The sequence below is a fragment of the Chiloscyllium plagiosum genome, chromosome 32 (genome assembly GCF_004010195.1).
Source record: "Chiloscyllium plagiosum isolate BGI_BamShark_2017 chromosome 32, ASM401019v2, whole genome shotgun sequence".
Classification (NCBI taxonomy): Eukaryota; Metazoa; Chordata; class Chondrichthyes; order Orectolobiformes; family Hemiscylliidae; genus Chiloscyllium; species Chiloscyllium plagiosum.
Genome location: NC_057741.1, coordinates 8512942 through 8537915, shown reverse-complemented (window position 1 = coordinate 8537915; position 24974 = coordinate 8512942). Strand labels below are relative to the sequence as shown.

The following is a 24974-nucleotide window of genomic DNA, read 5'->3' as shown; positions in this document are numbered from 1 at the left end:
TCCCCCCAATACCTTCCCCTGCAACCGTAAAAGATGCAAAATCTGCTGGCACACGACTCCCTCACTTCCAGCCCCCAAACACTCCTTCCAGGTGAGACAGAGGTTCACGTGTCCAGCCTAGTTTACTATAACCGGTGCTCCTGATGTGGTCTTCTCTACATCGGGGAGACCAAACATAAACTCAGGGCTGAGTTTTGCTGAGCATTTCAGCCGGGCCCGCAGGGGCTAACCTGACCTCCCAGTCACCGTCCATTTTAATTCCCCTTCCCACTCCCTTTCTAAAGTGACCATCCTTGGACTTCTCCACTGCCACAGCAAATGAGACCGCAAATTAGGGAAACAACACCTCATCTTCTGCCTGGGCAGCCTACAGCTCGGAGGACTCAACATTGAGTTCTCCAATTTCAAATTACCTCCTTTCCATCCCTGAATCCCTTCCCAGCGTCCACCACTTCCTCTGACAGACCCTTCCTTCCAGCAACCAATAGGATTCATCCCTCCCATCAACCAACCAGGCCGCACCCTCTACTCGTGTTCACCTATTACTACCTCAGCACTCCACCCCTCCCCACCCAAAACCCTCTGCCACCCCCACCTCCCCTTTATCTGCTGTTCCCCATACCCCCCCCCCCAGTCCTGAAGAAGGGCTACACCCAAAACATTGATTTCTCCACCTCCTGATGCTGCTTGGCTTGCTGTGTTCTTCCAGCCTCCTGCTTGTCGACCTTGGATTCCAGCATCTGCAGTTTTTTCATCTCCTCACAGAAATGTGTCTGTCAGAAACTTCAAAAGCATTATTCTCAATGCAGATTTACTCCAGCTATTTCCTACTGGAAAACAAAACTTAATCTCTGAAAACTACCTTGATTAATTTTCAGATATGAAGCACTTATCGCGATACTGGCTGGTATTGGTAAGAACAGAATTTATCCATAATTTGTCTGCAATACATACCATCGTCTGCATCAGTTGCTTTTACAGTTAGAATGCTTAATCCAGGGGGAAGGTTTTCCAACACTGCAGCGCTATAAGTAGATGGACTGAAAACAGGAGGATTATCGTTCACATCCAGCACATTGAAATAAACTCTGACTGTGCTGAACTGTCCACCACCATCTTCTGCTCGAACAGTGAGAATGTAATATGGCTGCTTCTCATAATCCAGGGTTTGTGTCAGATTGAAAACACCAGTCACAGAATTGAGGAAAAACACCCCATCTTTATCATCCTCTTCTACCATGTATGTGATTTCCCCATTAGTACCAGAATCTGCATCACTGGCCAAAGTGGCTGCCACAATTGAGCCTAAAAGAAAGAGTATTCAATGAAAAGCAACATTAAAAAATCGACACCAGTATCTTAAAAATTAACACACATTGATTTTTCTTTGAAAACCTTTCCCCTCCATTTCTATTTTCTTACTTTCTTTTCGAAAGGAAAAAGCACTATTCATCTTCAATTAATAATTTTCATTTCAATAACACCAGGAACATCTTGTTTCTATCATTATCTCATAGTTGCCCTACTTTGAAACAACTGTCATTGTTTAATTTATTAAGTACTAAAATCAAAATATTTCATTACCTCACCGCATTCTGTCAATAATCTGTACAGAATCATTTTGCATAACACATTTTACAAAATTCCTCCATATCACTAACAAAGTCAATAATTATTCCTATTTAGCTTGCAAAGACACTGACATGCCATTTCCCTGAATAGTTACAGGCCCTGAGGAGAAAGTATTCACACTGTGCCGTCAGGGACAGCACTCCAGAACTGTGATCATGCAAGGATATAGAAACAACTATACATTCCCAAGTCATGATGGTGTGTAACTTGGAGCTGGTGGTATTTTGATGTCTCCTATGTGTAGGAATTGCAGGTGTGGGAGGTGCTGTCAATGATGCCTTGGCAAGTTCCAGCAGTTCCCCTTGTAGATGGAAAGCATTGCAGCCATGCTGTGCATATGGTGGAGGGTGTATACATTTCAGGTGGCAGATGAGATGTTAATCAAGTGGGCTGTTTTGTCCTGGTTGATGTTGACCTTACTGGGTGTTGGTTGAGCTGTGTTTATCCAGGGAAGTGGTAAATATTCCATTACATTCCTGATTTGTGTCTTGTGGAGGTGGAAAAGGTGAGTCAAAAGGTGAGTTACATTGCACAGAACAGTCTCTTATCTGTGTCCGGGTTGGGTGTGCCTTTGTTGTGTCTGACTTTGCATATGTTTAATAATTATCTTCTATTTTCTATTATTGTACAACCTATTGTAAAAATTTCAGTTTATGTTAGTAATACATAATATACATATATTATATACAAACACATAACATCACACAAGTAGTTTGGCAGGTTGTTTCGAACTATGATAAAACACTTTACATATTCTGTTTGGTTATCACAGCTTTGTACAGTAACCAGTCTGTAAATGACCAAGCAACTTGTAAGTCCTTTACAGTCGAATTCCATTTTAACTGTGAACCTTTTTAATGTTATCTTTTTAATTTTCTTTGGCCATGCATTGTTACTGTCTTTAGAATTTTTTTTTCAACCAAGAGTTAAACTAATGCAAAGTAGCACTTTTTTTGCCAAAAGAAGGGAAGGAAGTGGAGAACAAGGCCAGGAATTTATTTTAAGAAGGTCAGTTGTTACTCTCCTGGGAATGCAACAGAGGCATTCAAGGCTGGATTAACTTCAACCTCCCACAATCTCCTTCCCCGTGAAGGGCAACAGAAGATTATGTTTAAACACAATGTAGGAACAAATTACTGCACATGCTGGAATCTGTACTTAAAACAGCAAGTGCTGGAAATCACAGCGGGTCAGGCAGCATCCACAGACAGAGAATAAGCTAATACTTCGAGGTCAGATGACTCCTCATCAGAGCTGACATGAAGAGTGGAGAGGGCAACATTTATGCAATTGCAGGCGGGTGGAGTACTGGGGGAGAAAGGTTGTTGATAGTGCAGATTAAGTGATTGGAATGCAAAAATGGTAGAAAAATGGTGTGTCTAACTGCCAGACTGGAAAGAACAGAGGATCCCACTGGGGTGGGGGAGAGAAAAGAGGACATGGTGACAGAGAATGTAACACGTAAAACCACAAGAAAGGGAAGAAATGAGAATGGGTTCACCGTCTGAAGGAGTTGAGCTCAATGTTCTGGATTTGATTTGTTTTGGATTATGGTGGCACGATGGCTCAGTGGTTAGCACTGCTGCCTCACAGCACCAGGGGTCCAGGTTCGATTCCAGCCTTGGGTGACTGTTGTATGCAGTTTGCACATTCTCCCCGTGTCTGTGTGGGTTTCCTCTGGGTGCTCCGGTTTCCTCCCACAATCCAAACATGTGCAAGTTAGGTGAGTTGGCCATGCTAAATTGCCAACTGTGTTCAGCGATGTGTAGTTTAGGTGCATTAGTCAGAGATAAATTTAGAGGAATGGATATGAGTGGGTTACTCTTTGGAGGGTCAATGTGAACTTCTTGGGCCAAATGGCCGGTTTCCACACTCTAGGAATTCTATAAATAACTCACTCCAAAGAGGCTGCTCAATGATTCTATTTAAGTGAGGTTCAGTGTCAGACTTTGAGAGCTGTTTGAATTTATAGCTGCTGGAGGGGACAGGAGCTATCAATCTGAGCAAGACAGTGTTTTTCCAGGGCTGGTTGTCAGCCAACAACAGAAGATGTGTTTCCAGCTGCTAGCCCTTCATGCAATTTGGTTGCTTTGATCTATCCTTTCCTGTAATCATTGATTCCCAACTCTGTGACCTATCCTCCTCCAATATCTCACTCCTATCCATCACTTTCTAAGATCTCTCCTGCCACAATCCCTCTCTCCCTAAAATCTATTTGCCATGATCGCTTTCTCCTTATCTGCTACTTCTTCCTCGTTTCCATAAGACCATATGAAATAGGAATAGGAGCAGGCCATTTGGCCCCACGCCCCTATTCCATCATTCAATCGGGTCATGGCTGATCTGACACACCTCACGTCCGCTTTCTTGCATTTTCTCCCAAACCCTCGATTTTCCTACGGAGCAAGAACCAGTCTGTCTCAGCCTTAAATTTGCATAATGACTCTCCTCCACAGCTCTCTTTGGCAAGGAGTTTCAAAGACTCATGGCCCTCAGAGAGGAAATTCCTCCACATCCCATTCTTCAATTATTGCCCCTTTCTTGTGAGACTATGCCCTCTAGTCCTAGACTCTCTCATGAGGGGAAACATCCTCTCAGCATTTACCCTGTCAAGTCCTTTAAGAAACCCATATGTTGAAATGTGATCACCTCCTTGTTTCCTAAACTCTAATGAACGGAAAATGTGTTGCTGTAAAAGCGCAGCAGGTCAGGCAGCATCCAAGGAGCAGGAGAATCGACGTTTTGAACATGAACCCTTCCTGAAGAAGGGCTCATGCCTGAAACGTCGATTCTCCTGCTCCTTGGATGCTGCCTGACCTGCTGCGCTTTTCCAGCAACATATCTTTCAGCTCTGATCTCCAGCATCTGCAGTCCTCACTTTCTCCTAAACTCTAATGAACCCAAACCTGTTTAACCTTTGCTTAGAAGACAATCCCTTCATAACAGAAGTATCCCAGTGAACCTTCTCTGAACTATTCCAATGAAATAAAATATTTTCCTAAATAAGGGGACCAAAACTACCCACACTATTCCTAACATGATCTCAGTGGCAGTTGTGCAGTTACAATAAGATTTTCCCTCCTCTTATATTGTAACACCTTTGAAATAAGCATCAACAGTCCGTTAGCTGTTCTGCTAACACTTGTGTGCTAGCTTTCTGTTTGTGCACAAACAGCCTCAAGTCCCTTTGTGCTACAGCTTTTACAGACCTTTCTCCATTTAAATAATACTGTTTTATTTTATTGTCCCTTCAGATTTGCCCACACTATACTCTATTTAGCATCCTTTTGCCCACTGGACGTAACCCTCCCAGTGATGTCGCTGCTGCACCTGGACCCAGGTCCCCCGCCTCCCCCCACTGATTCCTGATCTTTTCAAATTGCTGAGACTCATCCCTCATGGTCCCCAGCTGTGGACCTCCACCTCAGGCTTTCTCCCCTGGCAGTGAGCCAACTTGCAATGTGGCTGGTTGCCAAGTGGCAAAAGGAGTTATAAAAAGTTCTAATGTGCTCCGTCTGTTAAATTCAGCAGGAAATCCATATTCCTGACATTTCTGGATTTCCCAGCTGATTACACATGCCTCTGTTCCCTCCCCATAAATACTGGGACAATTGTTTATGATTACCTTTGTCTTAAAGTTAGACACCTCCTAGAATAATGCAGGCCCATGACCCTTCTTTGAAGAAAGTAAAATTGAAGCATTTTTCTCATTATTTATGGAAGGCATTATTTCAAAACACTCCTATGTATTTATTTATCAAGATGTATTTATACAGGATATTCTACTTAAGCCTCAGAGCTTGTTTACTATGTATTTCTGCTCAAGGGCAGCCGACAACACAATCCAGGCCAGAGAGAGAGAGAAGATACAGCCCAGATCAGCTTGGGATAGTTTATAACATATGGAATCCCTTAGCACTTGGCCTCTTGTTTTGCAGGCAAGTAACTAACAATTACATATTCACAATGGAACTTGATTTGAGATGACTGGAGTCGTGTTCAGCATGATGCCAATGTGTTACCGTCTTAGTCCTGGAATACACATATATCCGGGAAGTATGCTATTTTATGATAGTCATGCATACAATAGGGTATTCACATTATGTAACAATATGACCATCCAACAGACACAAATAAGGATCTCCTTTGACTATTAAAGAGTGAAGGAGCTGGTGAGTTTAGACAGCTAACGTGATGTTGGAATGTGGATCAGATTATCAGAGTTTGTTCGCTATTCTGGCTCAGGTTTGCTTGGAACTTGCCTCTTTACCCTGTCTGTAGTTAAAAGCATACACTTTGCATGTTATTTTCAATAACCGCCAAATACCTGCCTTCAGGTAGAAACCTGAGAAAAAATACTTAAATAATGAAACGGATCTTGGAAGCTACTCCCAAATCGATTGCCCTGACAAGGAGTCCATCAGTTTGTGAATTCTTCACTAATATTATGATTATTGTTGTGAGGTTTGCTTTAATTTCTGCTCTTACCCGGTGCAGTGTCCTCTGGTATGTCAAATGAATACACATCCCTGGAGAATTTCGGTGTGTGATCGTTGACGTCACTGACGGTGATGTTGATCCTCATATCTGAGGATTGCAGCCCATCATCAGCCCGGACCAGTAAAGAATACTTGGAACGGCGCTCTCGGTCCAACCGCTTTGTGGCTAGAAGATCTCCGGATTGTGGATCGATACGAAAACTGTTGTCCGCCCCGCTAATAATTGTGTACGTCACGAGGGCATTTGGACCCTAAGTTAGGAAAAAGGAGACTCACATGAATTCCAAGTAATAAAGTTCGGTGTTTTTGATACATCAAGCCAACATCTTCAGTGATACACCTCTGAAACATTTCTTTTTCAGTTAAAAATCAAGTTTCATTTTCATATCCAGTAATGATGCATTTCCACACGAGATGCAGAATGTTTCATACATTGTTGCCGTAACAATGTTGTTGACTGTTTTAGTTCCTCCTTTTGAATTCCTTCTCACAGCCAGGATGTGTAACACACCAAATGGTAACATCTGTTCCTTACCTAAATAATGTTGCTCCATTTCAGGTAATGTAACATCCTTGGTAAAGGCAGACACTTAATACCTCAGCCATGTTCTCTGCTTCAGTGTGGAAATTCCCTTTTTGACTGCTAGTTGGCCCTATTCCTCTTTTTAACTCAGTTTTATAATTTATGAATCTATTGAAGACTCTGGAATTCCCTTTGTGAGCTACCAATTTTTTCCCATAATCCTTCTTTGTTTTTCTTATTTGCTTTTTCAACTCTTTTCTGAACATCTTACATTCAGCCTGGTTTTCAGTTGTATTTCCTACCTTCCACTTGTCATAAGCACACTTTTCTCTTCATTTTAATTTCTCCCTCCCTTCTCATTCACGGAGCTCTGGATTTACTCACCCTTCCTTTTCCATCTGAGGGAATAAACATTGACTGTGCCTGAACCATCTCCCTTTTTGAAGGTAGCACATTTTTCAGTTGCAGATTTTCCTGTCAACCCGTGTCTTCAATCTATCCAGCTCAATGTTATTCTTACATCATTGAAGCCAGCTCGCCCTAGTTAACTATTCCTCCTCTAAATCGTCCTTTTCCACCTTTTCGTCCTCTGGGTACAATGATGACTGACATCTAAATGTATCCCGCATTGACACTTAATCTATTTGGCCCACAACATTCCCAAGAACCAGGTCTGGCAGTACCTTCTCTCTCATGGACCCGACACATATTGCTGTAAAACATTCTGGCTAGGCTTGTACCTGTTGAAGTTTAGATGAGTAAGAGGCAACTTGATTGAAACATATAAACTCCTGAGAAGTCTTGACAGGGTAAATGTGGACAGAATGCTTCATCATATGGGAGAAGCTGGAACTAGGGGGCAATGTGTAAAAATCATGGGTCTCGCTTTTAAAACAGAGGTTGTGCAAATTTTCTTTTCTTACAGGATTGCAAGACTTTGGAACTCTCTGAAACATTGGTGGCATCAGAATCTTTGAATATTCTTAAGGCAGAGGTAAATAGATTCTTGTTAAGGGATTAAAGTCATGAGGAATATGATCTTGAGATTACAATTGGATCAGCCATGAACTTATTGAGTGCAGAACAAACTTGTAGGATATGGGTGGCACAGTGGCTCAGTGATCATCACTACTACTTCATAGCGCCAGGGGCGCAGGTTCAATCCCTGCCTTGGGCGACTGTCTGTGTGGAGTTTGCACGTTCTCCCAGTGTCTGTGTGGGTTTCCTCCCACAGTCCAAAGATGTGCAGGTTAGGTGGATTGGCCATGCTAAATTGCCCATCGTATCCAGTGATGTATAGTTTAGGTGGATTAGCCATGGGAAATGTAAAGTGATAGGGAAGGGGTGAGAGTCTGAGTGGGATGCTGTTCTGAGAGTTGGTGTGGACTTGCTGGGCCAAATGGCCTGTCTCCACACTGTAGGGATTCTACAATAATGAGTCTGGCTGAATGGCCTACTCCTGATTCAAACATGTTTATGTCCTTAAGCCCTATGGGACAGTCTCTTTCTTTCGCACTGCAAAGCTCCTTAATTAATGCTGCCACACTCCCTCCATTGTTTCCTTTCCCCCTTTCCAGCACACTTCACCTCCTGTAATATATAACTCCCAATCTCTCCTTTCAGCAACCTCTCTGCAATAGGCCATACCATGATTTTACATGACAACCTTTCCTGCAATGATGATCCTTGAACAAGGTTATATTGTCCTTGTTTTATTTTCAGGAGGTTGTAAAGACACAGGCTCTGAAATGTTTAGGTTTTGAAGGGTTTTAGGGCCAATTAGATTATAGCTAATAGATACTGCCTCAGACAAAAGGCTTTCAAATAAAAAAAAAACACTTGTACAATGAAAGGAGAGTGGCAAGTTCTCCCAGCTCAGCTTTTCTCTGGTTTGGTTTTTTTTGCCAGTCTGGTTAGAGGCTGCTGATCCAAGAAACAGCTACATGGAACAGCTAGAGAAACCCTCACTCTACCTTCTCTCCTGTAAGACCCTGTGTTTGATTTTTCCTTTTGTGCCAAGGGGTGTTTATGGGGATTGCTGCAAGTATTTGGAACAGCATCATTAAGGTGGGATAGTCTGTTGGGTTTTCAGATAGATTGTTATTCTGTATTCTGTTCTCTTTTGTTTGTGTTTGATTCGGTAATCTTGGAAATAAATTCTGTTTTGTTTAAAACTAAGTGGTTTGACCAGCTGCATCTCTCCTGGAATATCCATTTCACACCTACTTAAAACAACTAGCAAAGTTAGGGTCTGGGCTACTTTCTTGAAATGTTTTGAGGTGGTCTGGCCTGGTCCATAACAATACCTATAACTCAACAATCTCACTGATTATACTTGATACTTACACAAAAATACACTGTATTCCTGCTTAGTTTCACCCTTAATCAGACAATGACTTTTAACATGATATTCTCTATTCTAGTTTAACTGTCTCTGCTAGATTTTTCTGCACCTCGGTCTTTGTCTCTGATTTTCTCTCCTGCTTTCAGCAGCACTGCCAATTTAATTTAAATCCTTCCCATCAGCACTGGAAAAACAGCTTGCAAAGAATTCAACCCTGGCTCTGTTCTGATGCAATCTGGTGCCAACTCCTCAAAACACATTTCCAGTGTCCCTAGAATCTAAAGCCCTCCCACCTGCGCTATCCATCCAGCCAAGTATTCATCTGTCTTAACCTCTTGTTTCAGCACTCGGTTGCTGGTGGTACTTGGAGTAATTAGAGGATTACTATTCTTGACATTCTGCTTGTTAGTTTTCTGTATAGCTCCCTAAACAATGGCTGCAGGAGTATATTCCCCTTCTTGCCTATGTCATTGGTACCAACATGAACAATGACCTCTCGCTCAACACTTTCTTCAAGAACAATGTCCTGCAACTGCTCTGAGACACCACTGACGCTATCAGCAGGGAGGCAACATACCATCTTGCTGTCATATCCTGGCTTCCAAAACTCATACCTGCTCCCCTAACTAAGAAATTCCTTAACGGTAGATTGGAATAAAATATCCTTTATTGAATAGCCTTTATTGTCACTTGTACTCCATTGTAGAGGTATAAATGTCTGCCTCTTATGGTGCCATCTTAGGTACAAGTATCTAGGTATAAATCTTGGATACAAAGAGGAATAAACAGTGGTCGCATTACTTAATAGAGTTTAAAAAAATAAGTTAGAAATAAAACATCATTAAAGGATTGACATTATAGTCAGGTAAAAAATTTTAAATAAACATTACATGGTAGCAGCTCAGCACAGGGCCTCCGCACATGGTCTGACCTCCCGTGCCAGACCCCAGTCCAACAGCTGTCCCCACTCTGCTCCAGCACTCAGCTGCTCCAAGGTAAATTCTGAGACTGCCTCCCCTGCGCTGGTCTTCGCCTGGGACTCACTGCCTGCGCACTGCTCTGGGACTCGCTCCCCTTGCAGTGCTCCAAGACTGTTTCCCCAAGTGCTGTTCCGTGACTCACAGCCCATGCTGTTCTGGGACTCACTGCTCACACCTGCCACTGCTCCAGGATTCTCCTCTGGTGTAAAAAGTGGGGGCCTACACAACTTGCCGAGATGATGAGGCAGCAGCCCTATATTGAACCGAAGATCCCCCTTTGTGTGTGAGGCAAACATAATAACCACAACACTCCAGAAACACAGGGAAGCTGCTGACCCCAGGGGAGCATCTGTGTTATCCCTCCTCACAGACTATGGTGCTCAAAATAGAGTGCATTTTTGTGCATGCGAAAGACCAGTACTGCTCTTCCTCTCTTTTGCTTTCTCTCTTGTGGGGCTGAACTATCTATGATTGCAAGAGCTTGGGTCTTCCTACCCTCCTCTGAGGAACCATTGCCCTTATCAGTACCCAGAATGGAAAACCGGTCAGTGAACAAATTGCCTTGGGGAGTCCTGTAGTCCATTCCTGTATGTGCCTCACAGATGCATTACAGCGACTCCAGCTGCTACTCAAACACCAAAACTGGAAGGTCATGTGTCTGCAACCAGAATATGTGGCCTGTCGAAGCCTTGTAAATTACTGACTTGTGGTCATGGTGACCCACTATCCAGCCATACAATAGAATTTAGAGGGGATCATGATAATGAGAAACCCTAGGTACCACAAATTTGGGTGAATCTGTTCGTGCACTTCTTCAATCTTTCAAAAGCAGCTTTTATAATTACACTAGTGAGACAAGAGCAGAAAAATCTTGAGCTGACTTTTGTTTTACAAGATAAAGTGGTCAAGAAACCCTGAAACACATCAACAGGACAAGTGGATAATCGAGATATGAACAAAAATTTCACTGATGATGAGGCTGAGAGAAGTAATCCACAAGAGGAAATATGTAATCTTGTATATGATGAATTAATTGATTTGAACTATGAAATTCATTTTCATCCTACACAAAGCAATAATTTTTTTAAACTCTGTGGTTAAGTCTGAGCATGAAGATTATAACTTCTCAATTCCTGATAAATTGAGAAAATCTGTGACCGAGACTGTTGTTGGATTGGTACTTTAGAGGGATTCACAGAATTAACAGAGAATGTGAAGAGGGAGAGATTAGTGCCAGCACAAACATTTCAGACAGGAGATCCAATGTCATGGTCAATACCATCGATGAAGTCACGTGAAGCACAAGTCGATTGTGACGAAGAAGAAATCTGGGTGATTGGTATCTGTGAGGATGATGTTTAGGTAAAGTGGTGTAAGTTTTAAGCTTAAATGGAAATGGTCTCAGATAGGCTTGATAGCGTTGGAAATCTTGGGCAGAATCCAGGGAGGTTTCTGGGACTGGGAAACAAGGCAAGCAAGGACAAAAACCTGGAAGGGAGGCAAGAAAGTGAGCTTCCCAGACAGATGAAAGTCAGTCATTAAGTTGCCAGTGGACTGAAGGTGGATCATACTTTTTTGACAACAAGCAGCAGGAATCTTTTTTTTTTGACATATTGGCATGAACCGAAGATCCCCCTTTGTGTGTGAGGCAAACATAATAACCACAACACTCCAGAAACACAGGGGAGCTGTGCACACTAAAACACAACTGTGGCAGATCAAAGTATGCCTCCACAATTAAGAATGCAACACACAAGAAAGGACAGCTTTCAAATTCATGACCGATGGCTTACAGCAGGTGAGGTTATCTTATAAAACATAGAACAGTACAGCACAGTACCAGGCCCTTCGGCACTCAATGTTGTGCCAACCTTTTATCCTACCTTAAGATCAAACTAACCTAAATACTCTTCAATTTACTATCTTCCATGTGCCTATCCAAGAGTTGCTTAAATGTCCTTAATGTATCTACTCTATGGCCACTGTTGGCAGTGCATTCCACACACCAGCCATTCTCTGAGTAAAGAACCTACCTCTGGCATTTCCCCTAAACTTTCCTCCAATTATCTTAAAATTATGCCCGCTCGTGATAGCCATTTCCGACATGGGAAAAAGTGTCTGTCTATCCACTCTACCTATGTCTCTCATCATCTTGTACATCTCTATCAAATCACCTCTCATCCTTCTTCACTCCAATGATGAATTCTATCATATTATCGTGTCTGTCCCCTATGGGTTCCTTCACCTTAAGCTCCCTAAGTGAGTCCGTCTCTTTGCACATTACCAAATCCAGAATATCTCATTCCCTAGTCGGACTCCGCCTTTGAACAGTTGTCTCACACACCTCTGGTCCCACCATCAGGGCCCTCAATATAAAACGACTGAAGACCCATTCCAGAATGCAAAATTAGGCCAACAGTCCACTGAGGTACTGAAGGAGTGCTACACTGTCAAACCTTCTGTTATTGGATGAGTCAGTGATCTGAGGTCCCACCTTCCTTCTTAGGTATGTGTACAATGTCCCTTGGCACTATTTTGAAGGAGGATAGGAGATAAACTCTCTCTACAGTTCCTCACCCAGAATCACTAAAACAAATTACTTTTTCAGATGTCAGAGTTTATGAAAATTCATTATGTTTGAATTGTTTGCCCCATTTCCTGTGAGTAAGATTGCCAACAATGCCATTTTGAGGGTTCTATAGGTGATAAAAGGTAATTAGATTAGATTACTTACAGTGTGGAAACAGGCCCTTCAGCCCAACAAGTCCACACCAGCTTTCTGAAGAGCAACCCACCCAGACCCATTCCCCTACAGGCAATTTAGCCTGGCCAATTCACCTAACGTGCACATCTTTGTGACTGTGGGAGGAAACCCACACAGACAAGGGGAGAATGTGCAAACTCCACACAGACAGTTGCCCGAGGTGGGAATTAAACCCGGGTCTCTGGCGCTGTGAGGCAGCGGTGCTAACCACAGTGCCACCATAATATACACATACAAAATGCTTCTTATATTTCTTTCTTTGAAAGAAGAATCAAGATGCAAGGGCAAGATGTGACTTGGTTACATCACCACATAGCTTACATAGTTTAGCATGAAATAATTTCCTTTTCTCTTCCAGTGGACCCTTTGAAGTGGGACATGTGAAGTGTGTTGGACATTTTGTTTGAAGAATTAGGAAGTAGGTTGTTACCTCTTTGATGTCCAAAAATTGGTCAGAGGGCAGAGTTGAGCAGCCTGTTTCAGAGAAAAATTACTTTTGATATTTCTCTTGAAACAAATCACATGTTCTATGTCATCAGCATTTAGTTGACCAAGTGTGTATTTATTTCAGTGCCATCCCTTGCTTTGTTAGTAGGATTTCTTAAATTAAATCTGTTTTCCAGCTCTTTGTTGAAACGCCACAGATTTAAATGCAGTGCCATTAGCTTTTGGGTCTGGCTGCCTTTCTTCTGGCTGATGTGACTGAACTTCAAATTGACAAACAACCAGAGGACCAGCTAGAACTGTCCACTGTTAATATTGTACTCAAAATCCTCCCGCACAAACCAAAGAAATCTGCCGGAAACTGACAAACAACAAACATCGGGAGAGCTAGAAATTTATTGTCCTGTTTACACAAAGAAGAACAGAAGCCTGTTTAAAAAAAAAATAACCTGACCCAACTGAAGAAACAGCCAAGTGCCAAATGTAGTTGGAGTGATGAGTGCAGCAGAGACGGATGAAAAAAAAAACTTGAAATGCACAGTATCACAAACTACAAATTACTAGATTAGGAGATGTCTTTAAAAGAACGGGCAGTAAGTTTACCTATAAGTTCTGAATTAAAAAGCGACTTTCATTGCTGTAATGTTCTATTCTAAACTAGAACACATGCAGTCAAACATTTTCATTATCAGCCATAATTTCTCTCATGTACTTTAACAGTATTTTTGTCCAGCAACATTATACTTTGAGGGCTTGTATGTACAGGTGCCTCTGCTTACTGAAATACTTGTCATAGTATAGGGCAGTAAACGATCCTAACAAGGAGTTTCTGGGCATTTGTATTTATCAGCGACTTCAATGTCTCAGCTCAGACTTTGAGGTTTCATCCTTTTCATAATGAACACCAGCTATGCAAGTATCTTTGCACTGTGTAAGTGCAAGGGTCCAGGGAGTGGGGCAGAGTGAGTGAGGTGGCACTGTATCAAAGTTGAAGGAATGTATTTGAGAACAGGAAACACAATTTTAACAAAGGGAATATTTTAAACACATAATTTCACAGCCATCAAAGTATCAGCTAAAACTTTGAATTGATTTTGAACAAATTTAGATCTACAAATGATTGGGAATTTCTCTCTTTCATGAATCAACAATCAGATGCTGAAAAAGACATGTTTTGTCAAAGTTTTTATCTTGTATTTATCAGGACAATTTTCAAAAATGTCAACAAAGAGGATAACCAGAGTTGTTTTCCTGACAAATGCAAAATGAAAAGCTTTGATAAAATGTGTCTTTTTCTGCAATAATCATAATGTCTTCAAAATATATTATAGTTGATGTACAATAAAGCTTACTGGGATAACATGTGATAGTAATAGCCAATTAAAGAGTCTTGATGATACCTGCAAAGTGCTCCATGCAAAGGACACAGAACAGCTCTATGTTCCACTTCCCAATCTGCTAACGTCGTTTACATCCAGCGCACCTGGTACACTATGCCGAACCTGATCCAAACTGGTCACAAGGGACTCATGTGGCACTGTGTTAATGCTCTCATTTGAACCAGGAGGCCCATGTTCATGTCCCACCTACTCCAAAAGCATGTAGTAATGCCTCTGAACAGGTTTTAAGGAAAATATCATCGAATTGGCAACATTTGCAATTTCAGCCATCAGAATGCTTCTGCGTAGGTGCCTTCTTTGGGGTTGGAGGTCAGGAGGTGTGGGGTGGGAGCATTCCACATTCAGAATTAAAGTCAGAAAGCCTACGCCTATGATCCTTGCAACAATAATATCCATCAGCTGCAAGGCCATTTGTCCAGCATAGTCAGAAGGTATCAGCTTTGGTGGCACATTGTCCTGTTGTAAATTTAGACCTGTTTTGGCCTCTTTTGTCTTGTTGCTCAATGCTTTCAGACCATCCAACCTGATGAAAGTACAGGGTTGGAATGAGGGTATAGCGGGGTGCTGGTAGTGTTGTGAAAATGTGGGTGCACTGTGCCTTTAAGAGAGTTAAAAGCTAGCAGAACTACCTGACAGCACTAAGTGTTCTGATTCAGGTAATAATGTAATGCTTGGTCGAAAGCTAGATTAGCTGGTTGCCTAGAAACAACAGAACAGATTTGAATTAGGCCAACCAGTTTAAATTATACCCCGGAAAATACCAAACTCCAATCCAGTTTGAAATTAGTATATTTACAATTTTAAAAGCCAATGACACAATCCGATGCTTTGGGGGTATAAGATCAGGGAAAATTGAACAGTTGGAAGGAGAACTGCCAAGTCAATGACATTTGCAGACTGTTCGGGGAATAGCTCTCTTACAGGTACCTTTATCAATCTTTGACAAGTAAATCATAATCCCTAAGAAGAAGAAAAGCAAACACAGAAAGATCCAAACAGAAGATTTGATGGCTGGCTGGTTTCTGAAAACCTGAATTTTTGGTAAATCTTAATCTGGAGGTGGGAGTTTTATCGGAATAGTATTATTGAAGGGAAGGTAAAAGATGGGCTAGAGGAAGGAGTTGTAAATAATTGTTTGTTAATTATTCTCTGTTATACTTTAAGGAATAGAGTTGTTAATTTTTACTTTAAATAGTTCTTGGCCTCTCACATTTTCACAGATTACTGCACAGGATAAATCTTTTCTGTGTTACTGGTTTGAATATAGCAGGAGGGTTTTTATCCCATGTTGTAATAGTAGCTATAAGAGTTAGAGGTAGTTTCTTTACCAATTTTCGATTCAGAAACCGCTCAGGAGCATGAGAGAGAAATGTTATGTTTGCCTGCTCCCTCCACTATTTGCATGCTTATACTTTCACTGCACATACTATAGATACATGCATCCTAGCCTCACCAACTCTACCCTCAACAATGGGGAATGCCCAGGAAATCCAGGGTGCCATGGATGGGTGGCGCATCATTGGTTCACACTTTTCCTTTCTTCTGCCTGGTCCCTGGAAACTGAGCATTTCCTAGGTCAATAGCGGAGAACTAACAGGATGAGTGATCATAGGATATTCCTTTTTTTTGATACTTTAATTCAGTTCAAATGTATGGCTAACAACTCCACTCCAACAGCAGATGAGAAATTTGAAATGAATGAGTTATGTATAACTATACAGACATCTCACAGTTATGATGGGCGAATGATTATCATTCCTGTTTGCCACTAAAAAGTGAAATGAAATTGTGTAAAACCAGAATCTGAATCATCTAAGCATGAGTGGTAGTTGTGTAGGTAAGGGTGATATGTAGGCTGTAACTACCAGGTAACTTTCCATCTATTTTTAATTCTTTAACAAACGCACATGGACATATGCAAAACAATATCCATTAACAATAAAATTTCTTCCTGAACATGCAATTTTGCATGTCTTGTGTACATGAGTGAACTGTTTGGTTTGGGTGCAGAGGAACATCATATGGCAGAATTTAGGCACCTGAATCTAAGCCGGTTTATTTAACCCAGGAGCAGGATTGCATTAAGCCACTGAGCAATTATCAGAAGAACAGCTCTGACACATGTTTCAGGCATTGGCTGGCATCCCTCAGAAAAACAAATGCAACAAATACCAATTTCAGTTTTATTATGTTTTAGGCGAGATTGTGAACTCAAGAGCCTCAATTTTATCAGTCTAAAGTAAGCATAAAACCATAAATTTTGCTACATGATACACTGTATCCAAACTATGCTGGAATTGTGCCAAAGGCAATATTTGCCTGGTCCATGTTACATTGTTTCAAATGTTTGCCTGAGTAATTTGATCCAATCCTGATATTTAACCTACAGAAAGACGCATAAAGAGAGGGAGAGTGAGAGAGAGAGAGAATTACATTCAAAGAACCTGAATCCATGTGGGTGGTGGTAGACGTGAGGAGAGGCAGTCCCAGTAGGGGAAAAGGGAGGTCATAATATGACTTTGGTGCCTAATGAACAAGAGCAGTTCAGCAAGTGTGTTTCTGATCCTAGGGAGCTGGGAACATTGCTGGGAGCAGGGGCAGAAATGTGTGGATTGGATATCTGAGCTATGAGCGAGGCTGAGGGAGAGAGGACCTTTGGGACATCATCGGTTTGACAGGTAGTTCAAGGGAAATTGGATGCTTGATGGAAAGGATGTAAGATGCCTTGAACAGACTCCCCCCTGAAATACCCCATTTTGTGGATGCAAGCTGCATACAAAGAAAACAGCTATTTTGTTGTAATTTATAATGCATTTTACTGTTTGAAAAGATCTAACCCACAGAGTTAATCGATCCCTGATGAATGTCGGCCTACTAGAACATTGTCAGCAACATAACAGAAGGTTTCATGGTAAAGGAAGATTGATAACTACTACATGAGGAAGATGGGATGGGGTGTGTGTGTGTGTGTGTGTGTGTGCATGCGTGTGTGCGCGCACGGAGTGGTGGGTGGTGTTTAGGGGTGGGAGGGGGTGAAGCTTTTCATCAGAACATTCCAGAGGAAGGGAACGGGAGTCTGCCCAGCAGCACGAAGCTCTTCAGTAGGTCCACACTCACCTTCTGCGTCCACCAAGCCTTAATTTGATGAAACTGTCGTGCATTGTCTGATTCAAGGAATCCATTCAGCTGGAGTTCTTTGCCAGGCTGAATGACACAGGTTCGCATCCTCATTATCAAATGTAAAGTGCCAGTTGTTTCCTTGCAATGGATTGGTCTCGACTCGATTGTAAGTGATTCAGTAGCATATCAATATACATACTAAAGCTCACATTTTTGGAATAACCATTTGAGAATATCAGCAGGGCAGCTAGGTTTCAAGTGAGCACATACTAGCAAAAGTCGACATTTTCAGATGAGAAGAGGAGAATTTGAATGTAGGACAGAACAGAGGAAGCTAAACAATGTTTAAAAATCATTTGGATAAGTACATGAATAAGAAAGTTTGGAGGGATATGGGCCAAGTGCTGGCAAATGGGAGTTGTTTTGTTTGAGATTATAGTCAGCATGAACTGGCTGGACCAAAGGATCTGTTTCCGTGCCGTCTGACTCTGTGACTGCAGCTTATTGTGAAGCCACTTGTTTTTTTCCAGGCATAGTTCTATAATCCCATTATTATATTCATAAAGTGCACAAAATAATTTTGTAAGAAAAAGAATAACTTCAAGATGTTAGAACTGATATCTGTACAGAGCGATAACACTCAAATTCCCATAAACATTAGAAATGAAATGGACTGAAGCCATGTTTACTCGCTGTCAGTGGAATATTGCATAATATTTAATAAATGTGGGATTCTGGAATCTTGGGATGTTATTCCAAACCTCGACCTTCTGGTACATTTGTATTAAGTGAATAGACACTGACAACACACTACTTTCAGTGCTTACTGAGAAAAGCTGTCTTTTCATTTTCCACCAAACTGTTAAAGGGCCTGAAGGATAGAACATGCTCAAACTAATATTAGACTTCATTATTCCTCCACTTATTTGGTCTTCTTTGTGTTGCCCTCCAGTATGAGCCTCATCCACTCACCAATGTTAAAAATCTGTCTATATGGACTAAACTTCTTTGTGCAAAACATAAAAAAAACAGGAGATGTACTACCTACCTCATCTGCATCTGTAGCTGACAGCTGTAATATTCGAAAGCCATCTCCGATGTTTTCTTCAATGATGACATCCAATGCATCAGTGGGAAATACAGGAGGGTTGTCATTAATATCCTGTAGTGTTATTTCCACCTGAAAAAGATGTAAAATTTGTTTGCACACCATTAGAAGAGATTATGATAAATGAAGGTCTATCTAATATTGGACAACTCTCAAAGCTTAGAGATTCATGATTAATTCATGGATTATGAGCTCTAAGAGCATGTTGGCTACTAAAAATGCTTAAAAAAAGGAAAGAGCTACTGTGGGGATATGACAGTAAATGGTAATACAGGAAAATAGATCATAGAACATAGAACATAGAAGAATACAGCGCAGTACAGGCCCTTTGGCCCTCGATGTTGCGCCGATCCAAGCCCACCTAACCAATACTAGCCCACTATCCTCCATATGCCTATCCAATGCCCGCTTAAATGCCCATAAAGAGGGAGAGTCCACCACAGCTACCAGTACCCCATCTTTTTGTTATTCTTCCCAAAGTGAATCACCTCACACTTAGCTACATTGAATTCCATTTGCCACCTTTCTGCCCAGCTCTGCAGCTTCTCTATATCCTGCTGTAACCTGCTACATCCTTCCTCACTGTCAACAACTCCTCTGACTTTCGTATCATCCGCAAACTTGCTCACCCAATCTTCTAACCCCTCTTCCAGGTCATTTATAAAAATGACAAACAGCAATGGTCCCAAAACAGATCCTTGCGGAACACCGCTAGTGACGGCACTCCATGAAGAAACTTTGCCATCAACTACTACCCTCTGTCTTCTTCCATCCGGCCAATTTCTAATCCAAACCTCCAACTCACCCTCAATGCCATATCTCCGTATTTTCTGCAGTAGCCTACCATGGGGAACGTTATCAAACGCCTTACTAAAATCCATTTATACCACATCTACCGCTTTCCCCTCATCAACCTCCTTCGTCACCTTTTCAAAGAATTCAATAAGGTTTGTGAGGCACGACTTGCCCTTCACAAAACCATGCTGACTATCCTTGATCACATTATTCCTATCCAGATGTGCATAAATCCTATCCCTTACAATTCTCTCTAAGACTTTGCCCACAACAGAAGTGAGACTCACCGGCCTATAGTTACTAGGGTTATCCCTACTCCCCTTTTTGAACAAGGGAATCACATTTGCTATCCTCCAGTCTTCTGGCACTACTCCTGTAGTCAAAGAGGACATAAAAATCAAGGCCAATGGCTCTGCAATCTCCTCCCTTGCTTCCCAGAGAATCCTAGGATAAATGCCATCAGGCCCAGGGGACTTATCTATTTTCACCTTTTCCAGGATTTCCAACACCTCTTCTCTACATACCTCAAAGCCTTCCATTCTACTTATTTGTGACTCAGTATTCGCATCGACGACAATGCCCTGTTCCTGAGTAAATATTGAAGAAAAGTATTCATTCAGTGTCTCCCCAATCTCTTCCGCCTCCACACGCAACTTCCCACTACTATCCTTGACTGGACCTATTCCTACCCTAGTCATTCTTTTATTCCTAACATACCTATAGAAAGCCTTAGGGTTTTCCCTAATCCTATCTACTAAGGACCTTTCATGTCCCCTCCTTGCTGCTCTTAGCTCTCTCTTCAGATCCTTCCTGGCTACCTTATAACTCTCAATCGCCCCAATTGAACCTTCACGTCTCATCTTGAGATAGGCCGCCCTCTTCCATTTAACAAGGGATTCCAATTCCTTATTAAACCACGGCTCCCTCGCACGACCCTTTCCTTCCTGCCTGACAGGTACATAATAATCAAGGACACTCATTAGTTGCCCCTTGAACAAGTTCCACATATCATTTACACTCTTGCCTTGAAGCCTACTTTTCCAAGCCACGCATCCTAAGTCATGCCTCACCGCATCATACTTTCCCTTACCCCAGCTATAATTCTTGCCCTGTAGTACACACTTATCCCTCTCCATCACGAGTGTAAAAATCACCGAATTATGGTCACTATCCCCAAAGTGCTCACCTACCTCTAATTCTAACACCTGGCCTGGTTCGTTACCCAGAACCAAATCCAGTATGGCCTCACCTCTTGTTGGCCTGTCTACATATTGTGTCAGGAAACTCTCCTGCACACATTGAACAAACACTGACCCATCTAACGAACTTGAGCTATAGCTTTCCCAATCAATATCAGGAAAGTTAAAGTCCCCCATAACAACCACCCTATTACTGTCACTCATCTCCTGAATCACCTTCCCTATCCTTTCTTCAATGATTCTAGGACTATTAGGAGGCCTGTAAAAGACTCCTAACAGGGTGACCTCACCTTTCCTGATTTTGATTGGGGATCACTTAAAAAAAAATTCCTTGTAGTAGGATACTTTTACTTAACATTATGGTGCTCATAACACAGGGGGTGGATAACAAAAATGACAGGATAACATGAGAGCCCCAAGATGGAATTGCTGATTTTTACTTTGGTCTTTGCGAAGGTTAAGATGTTCAGACAGAATAGATATAGAGAAACTGCTTCCATTGGTGGAAGGATCTAGAAATAGTGGGCACCGATTAAAGGTACCTTACAAAGGAAACAACAGTAACATGAGGAACAAATTTTTCATGCTGCGAGGGTTTAGGTCCTGGAATCTGCTTTTACATTTACAATGTCAGCTAGTATACGGACCAGGGCTGGAAGTTGGATTTTCAATGGTTTAACCAGAGTAGACAAGAAGAGGGCATTATGGGTTAAGTAAGCTTGCAAAGAGCATGAAGGGAGACTGAAAACAAAGAGAAGGGAAACATAAGTATACAGCTCAAATGGAACCGTCTGGAGGAAGTTTGCCTCACAAAGCAAAGGACAAGCCGAATAGCAAAGGCAACTGAAAGGATGATCTCAATCTTATTGAAAAAGATCCAAGAGGGACTTGCGTACGTAGTTGATGAGGTTGTAGGAAGAATGTGAGAGGGATTTTAGGGTGACAGAAAGCACAGGCTATCTTTGTTCATCAGGGTGAATCTATCATAATTGTCAGTTTAGTATAAGAAAATATGACTCAAAAGCTTTTGATGCCTTCCAGTCTGGTACAGAGGTAGATGGTGAAACCAGCTGTGTGTTAGTTAAGTTCAAGTCTGTATGCTTTAAAACAAAGATGGGTCCTGTATCAGGAAAGAGAGAAAGATGGGGGAGGTTAAGTGTCTTTTCTGGAAACAAAAGGATCAAAGGTGGAGCAGAAGGAGCGGTCTGACTCATCAGTGTATAACGTCCTGGTTCCCCAATCAAACGGGCTGGTAATTCAGCAATAAACAACTGCCTGGCCACTGAAATCATGTGGTTTGGTGCCCTCTGCAGCTAATCTTAGGAGGGAAATCCCAGTCAGGGTTGGGGAGGGGAAAGTCTAAAACATTTGCTTTGGAAACAGATGTCTTCTTGCTCTTTCTCGTTCCAAAAGAAATCAAAACAAAAGTTTCTGAAAAAAACGTAACTGTCAGGCCTCTTCTGATTCTGACAATTCTGGTCTGATAGGTAGATCACAAGTGCTTTCTTGCTTAGGCAATAGGATAAAGTAAAAGCTCAAGCACCAATCAATTCATTGGATACTCATTTGCATCTATCGAGAGGGTCTCGCTTTTTTTTGGGGTTTGTGTCCTCAGCCATAACATTAACTTGTAGTCAGCCAGATGAGGGCAGGAAAGCAACTGTTAAGTATCCTATTCTGTTTTAACTGCTATCCCTCTATCTGGTTTTGGTCTGGTGTGAGGGATTTGAAGCTCCCTCTCGTCTAAATAAACACTATCACGTGAGTTGGTGCTGAATCTAACTTCAACTAGTATAGTAACTAATAAGGAAACTTCAAACATACGCACTGTATTGATTTAAGTCAGGAACTCCTTAGCATGGTTTTATCCAAAGTGTGTTAACCAGATTGTTGCAGATGAATGGATTTGGCTTTTCGTATTCACTTCCTTAGTTGGGACAATGAAGGGGCAAGGTGACCTCATGTTTTCAGATCTATACTGCAGTTAGCAGCTGGACTTATGGGTGGGTCCATGTGGAAGCTATGAGTTATCAGGCCAACTGCTCCAGTTCCATTTTACACTCACTGACAGCATCAGGGATTCTGGATCAACTGTGGTGCAAAGCAGATGGAATGGTCAGATCCTTTATATTACCCTGAATAATGACCTTTGATTTCAAACTTTAGAAGAACACCTGTTTCCCCTAATCTCACACCAATATGCTGACATTTTTCTCTCTTGTCATTTTTAGCCCTATAAGGCAGAAGAAAGCAGACACTGCAGATTCCTAAACGTGGATTTAAATGACAGCTGGATGGACTGTTCTTGTTCTGCATTTCTTATATTCTTCTAATCTCTGAGAATTTGTTAGATTAGTGCTGGATTTGAGGACAGTTGGGAGATGTGATCTCATGACTACTGGAAGCTGCACTCAGCCTGTTCAGGCTAATTTCACTTTCAGTCGTGTCTCAACAGCTGTCGGAGAGAATGGTCTTTTTTTCTTTTATGCAAAACATTCAAAAGCAATATTTAACATAGTTTGTTACCTAATCACCCAGAAATTACATTACAGTGAAATGCCAGTAGCTACTGGGTGGACCGTAAGCTATAACCAATTACAGCTTTGCACTGCAGCATTAAAGAAGCCCACAGATCATAAATGTTAATCTGAAACCAAATGTTACAATGGCCATGCTTAATGGACTGTGCCCAGTTTTTACTTGAAACTAACCCAATGATCTAACGTCAATGCAATCTTAGATTCTAGTCTCTACTATAGAACTGCTCAGCATGCGTTCAAAACCATGGACATCAAATGTAATTTGATATGCATGGTGGGCCATTACCCCATTTACTTTGATTTTGACATAAAATTCTCATATTACTGTTTAACTTACCCAAATTGTTGGACCACTTTGTTTAATATACTTATTGTTTCTTAAAAAAATAGTTTTAACCAAGTTCCCATAAAACATTGATAGCGCCAGACATAATGCCAAACTTAATGTCAAAAACCTAAACAACAATTTTTTCCTGACGCCTTTTTATTTACAGACATTGGAAGATAAATGGGAAGAGTAAAGTTAATATTTAAACATGGATGACGGGCTTCAACTAGTTTTTCTAATTTCTCATATCATAATACATGTATCGTTCAGACTTGACAAACTCTTGGAAACCCTGGTCTTCACTGAACTGCTCTGGTCTTCACGTTGTGGCACATTCCATTCTTCATGATGATACATAAAGACAGCAGCTGTCGTCTCTCCAGTTTGACAACATTTTGACGCATGGGTTTTCCCATGAGGTTAAGAAATGTTTCAACATCAAAGACCACCAAGCAGGAAGAAAATGCACTTTTCTAACCAAGCATAAGATGAGCATTCATCTAACTGCTAATAAAAGTGAGATCAGAAGTTGAGCAGATTGATTTAGTCATGCTATTTCTAAATATTCCACTTAATGTATTATAAATCTTGCACATTTTACAACTTTAGCTTTCCCAGCCAAGTCAAATTTAGATCAGTCCAGCCCAAAAGCCAAACAAACAGCGAACTTGGAAAACATAGGAAAGCTGATTGCTGCATTTTTTTTAAATATGAAGTGAACTAGTAAATATTTATAAATTCTAAAAGGTTACACAACTGGGAAAGTTCTTCAACTATGGTTAGAATGAACAAACTCAAAAGCCTTTTTATGACAGAAGAGCAGACATTGTGGCGATTAAAAGATGGTCTCCCAGCCAAGCAAATTTCAGGACATTCCTTGAAGGCCTGTCAGCAGATAAGCTGTGAAGAGGTTGTGGATACCACTCAATGTTTGATGCTTGTTTTGGGAAATGGATTAGTAATAGGCTGATCTCTCCGGTACTTGGATGGTTGTTTTCCTGAATACACCTAATGATAATTCAGTGGCCCAGCAATGCAGTTAACTGAGATGCTATCACACCGATTTATTGGATTACATTAGAGAAAAATGCTTACTTTTAATAGCAAGATAACAATGAACACCTTATCATGACTTGAATAAATGCCAATAATATCTCACATAGAATAAGTTAGTTTGCAGGCTTTGTAAATAAGTGCAGCAGCCATTTTGTGATTAGCCAGGCTTTTTAAAGTTATCACATGAATTGCCAATTAGCTGATATAATTCTGCTTCTTTCTCCACAAATGCTGCCAGACCT

General features: G+C 41.3%; 1 protein-coding gene across 2 annotated transcripts in view; it reads right to left on the bottom strand.

The window, feature by feature from the left end:
- LOC122539345 (protocadherin Fat 4) overlaps positions 1–24974 on the bottom strand; it is a 375046-nt gene that overhangs the window by 166425 nt on the left and 183647 nt on the right. For both annotated transcript variants that reach the window (XM_043674087.1, XM_043674088.1), the window contains exons 3-5: positions 18755–18886; positions 6121–6382; positions 955–1305 (exon numbers count right to left, since the gene is read on the bottom strand). In XM_043674087.1, coding sequence (XP_043530022.1) covers positions 955–1305; positions 6121–6382; positions 18755–18886 — 745 coding nt within the window. The remainder of the gene's footprint in view (positions 1–954; positions 1306–6120; positions 6383–18754; positions 18887–24974) is intronic.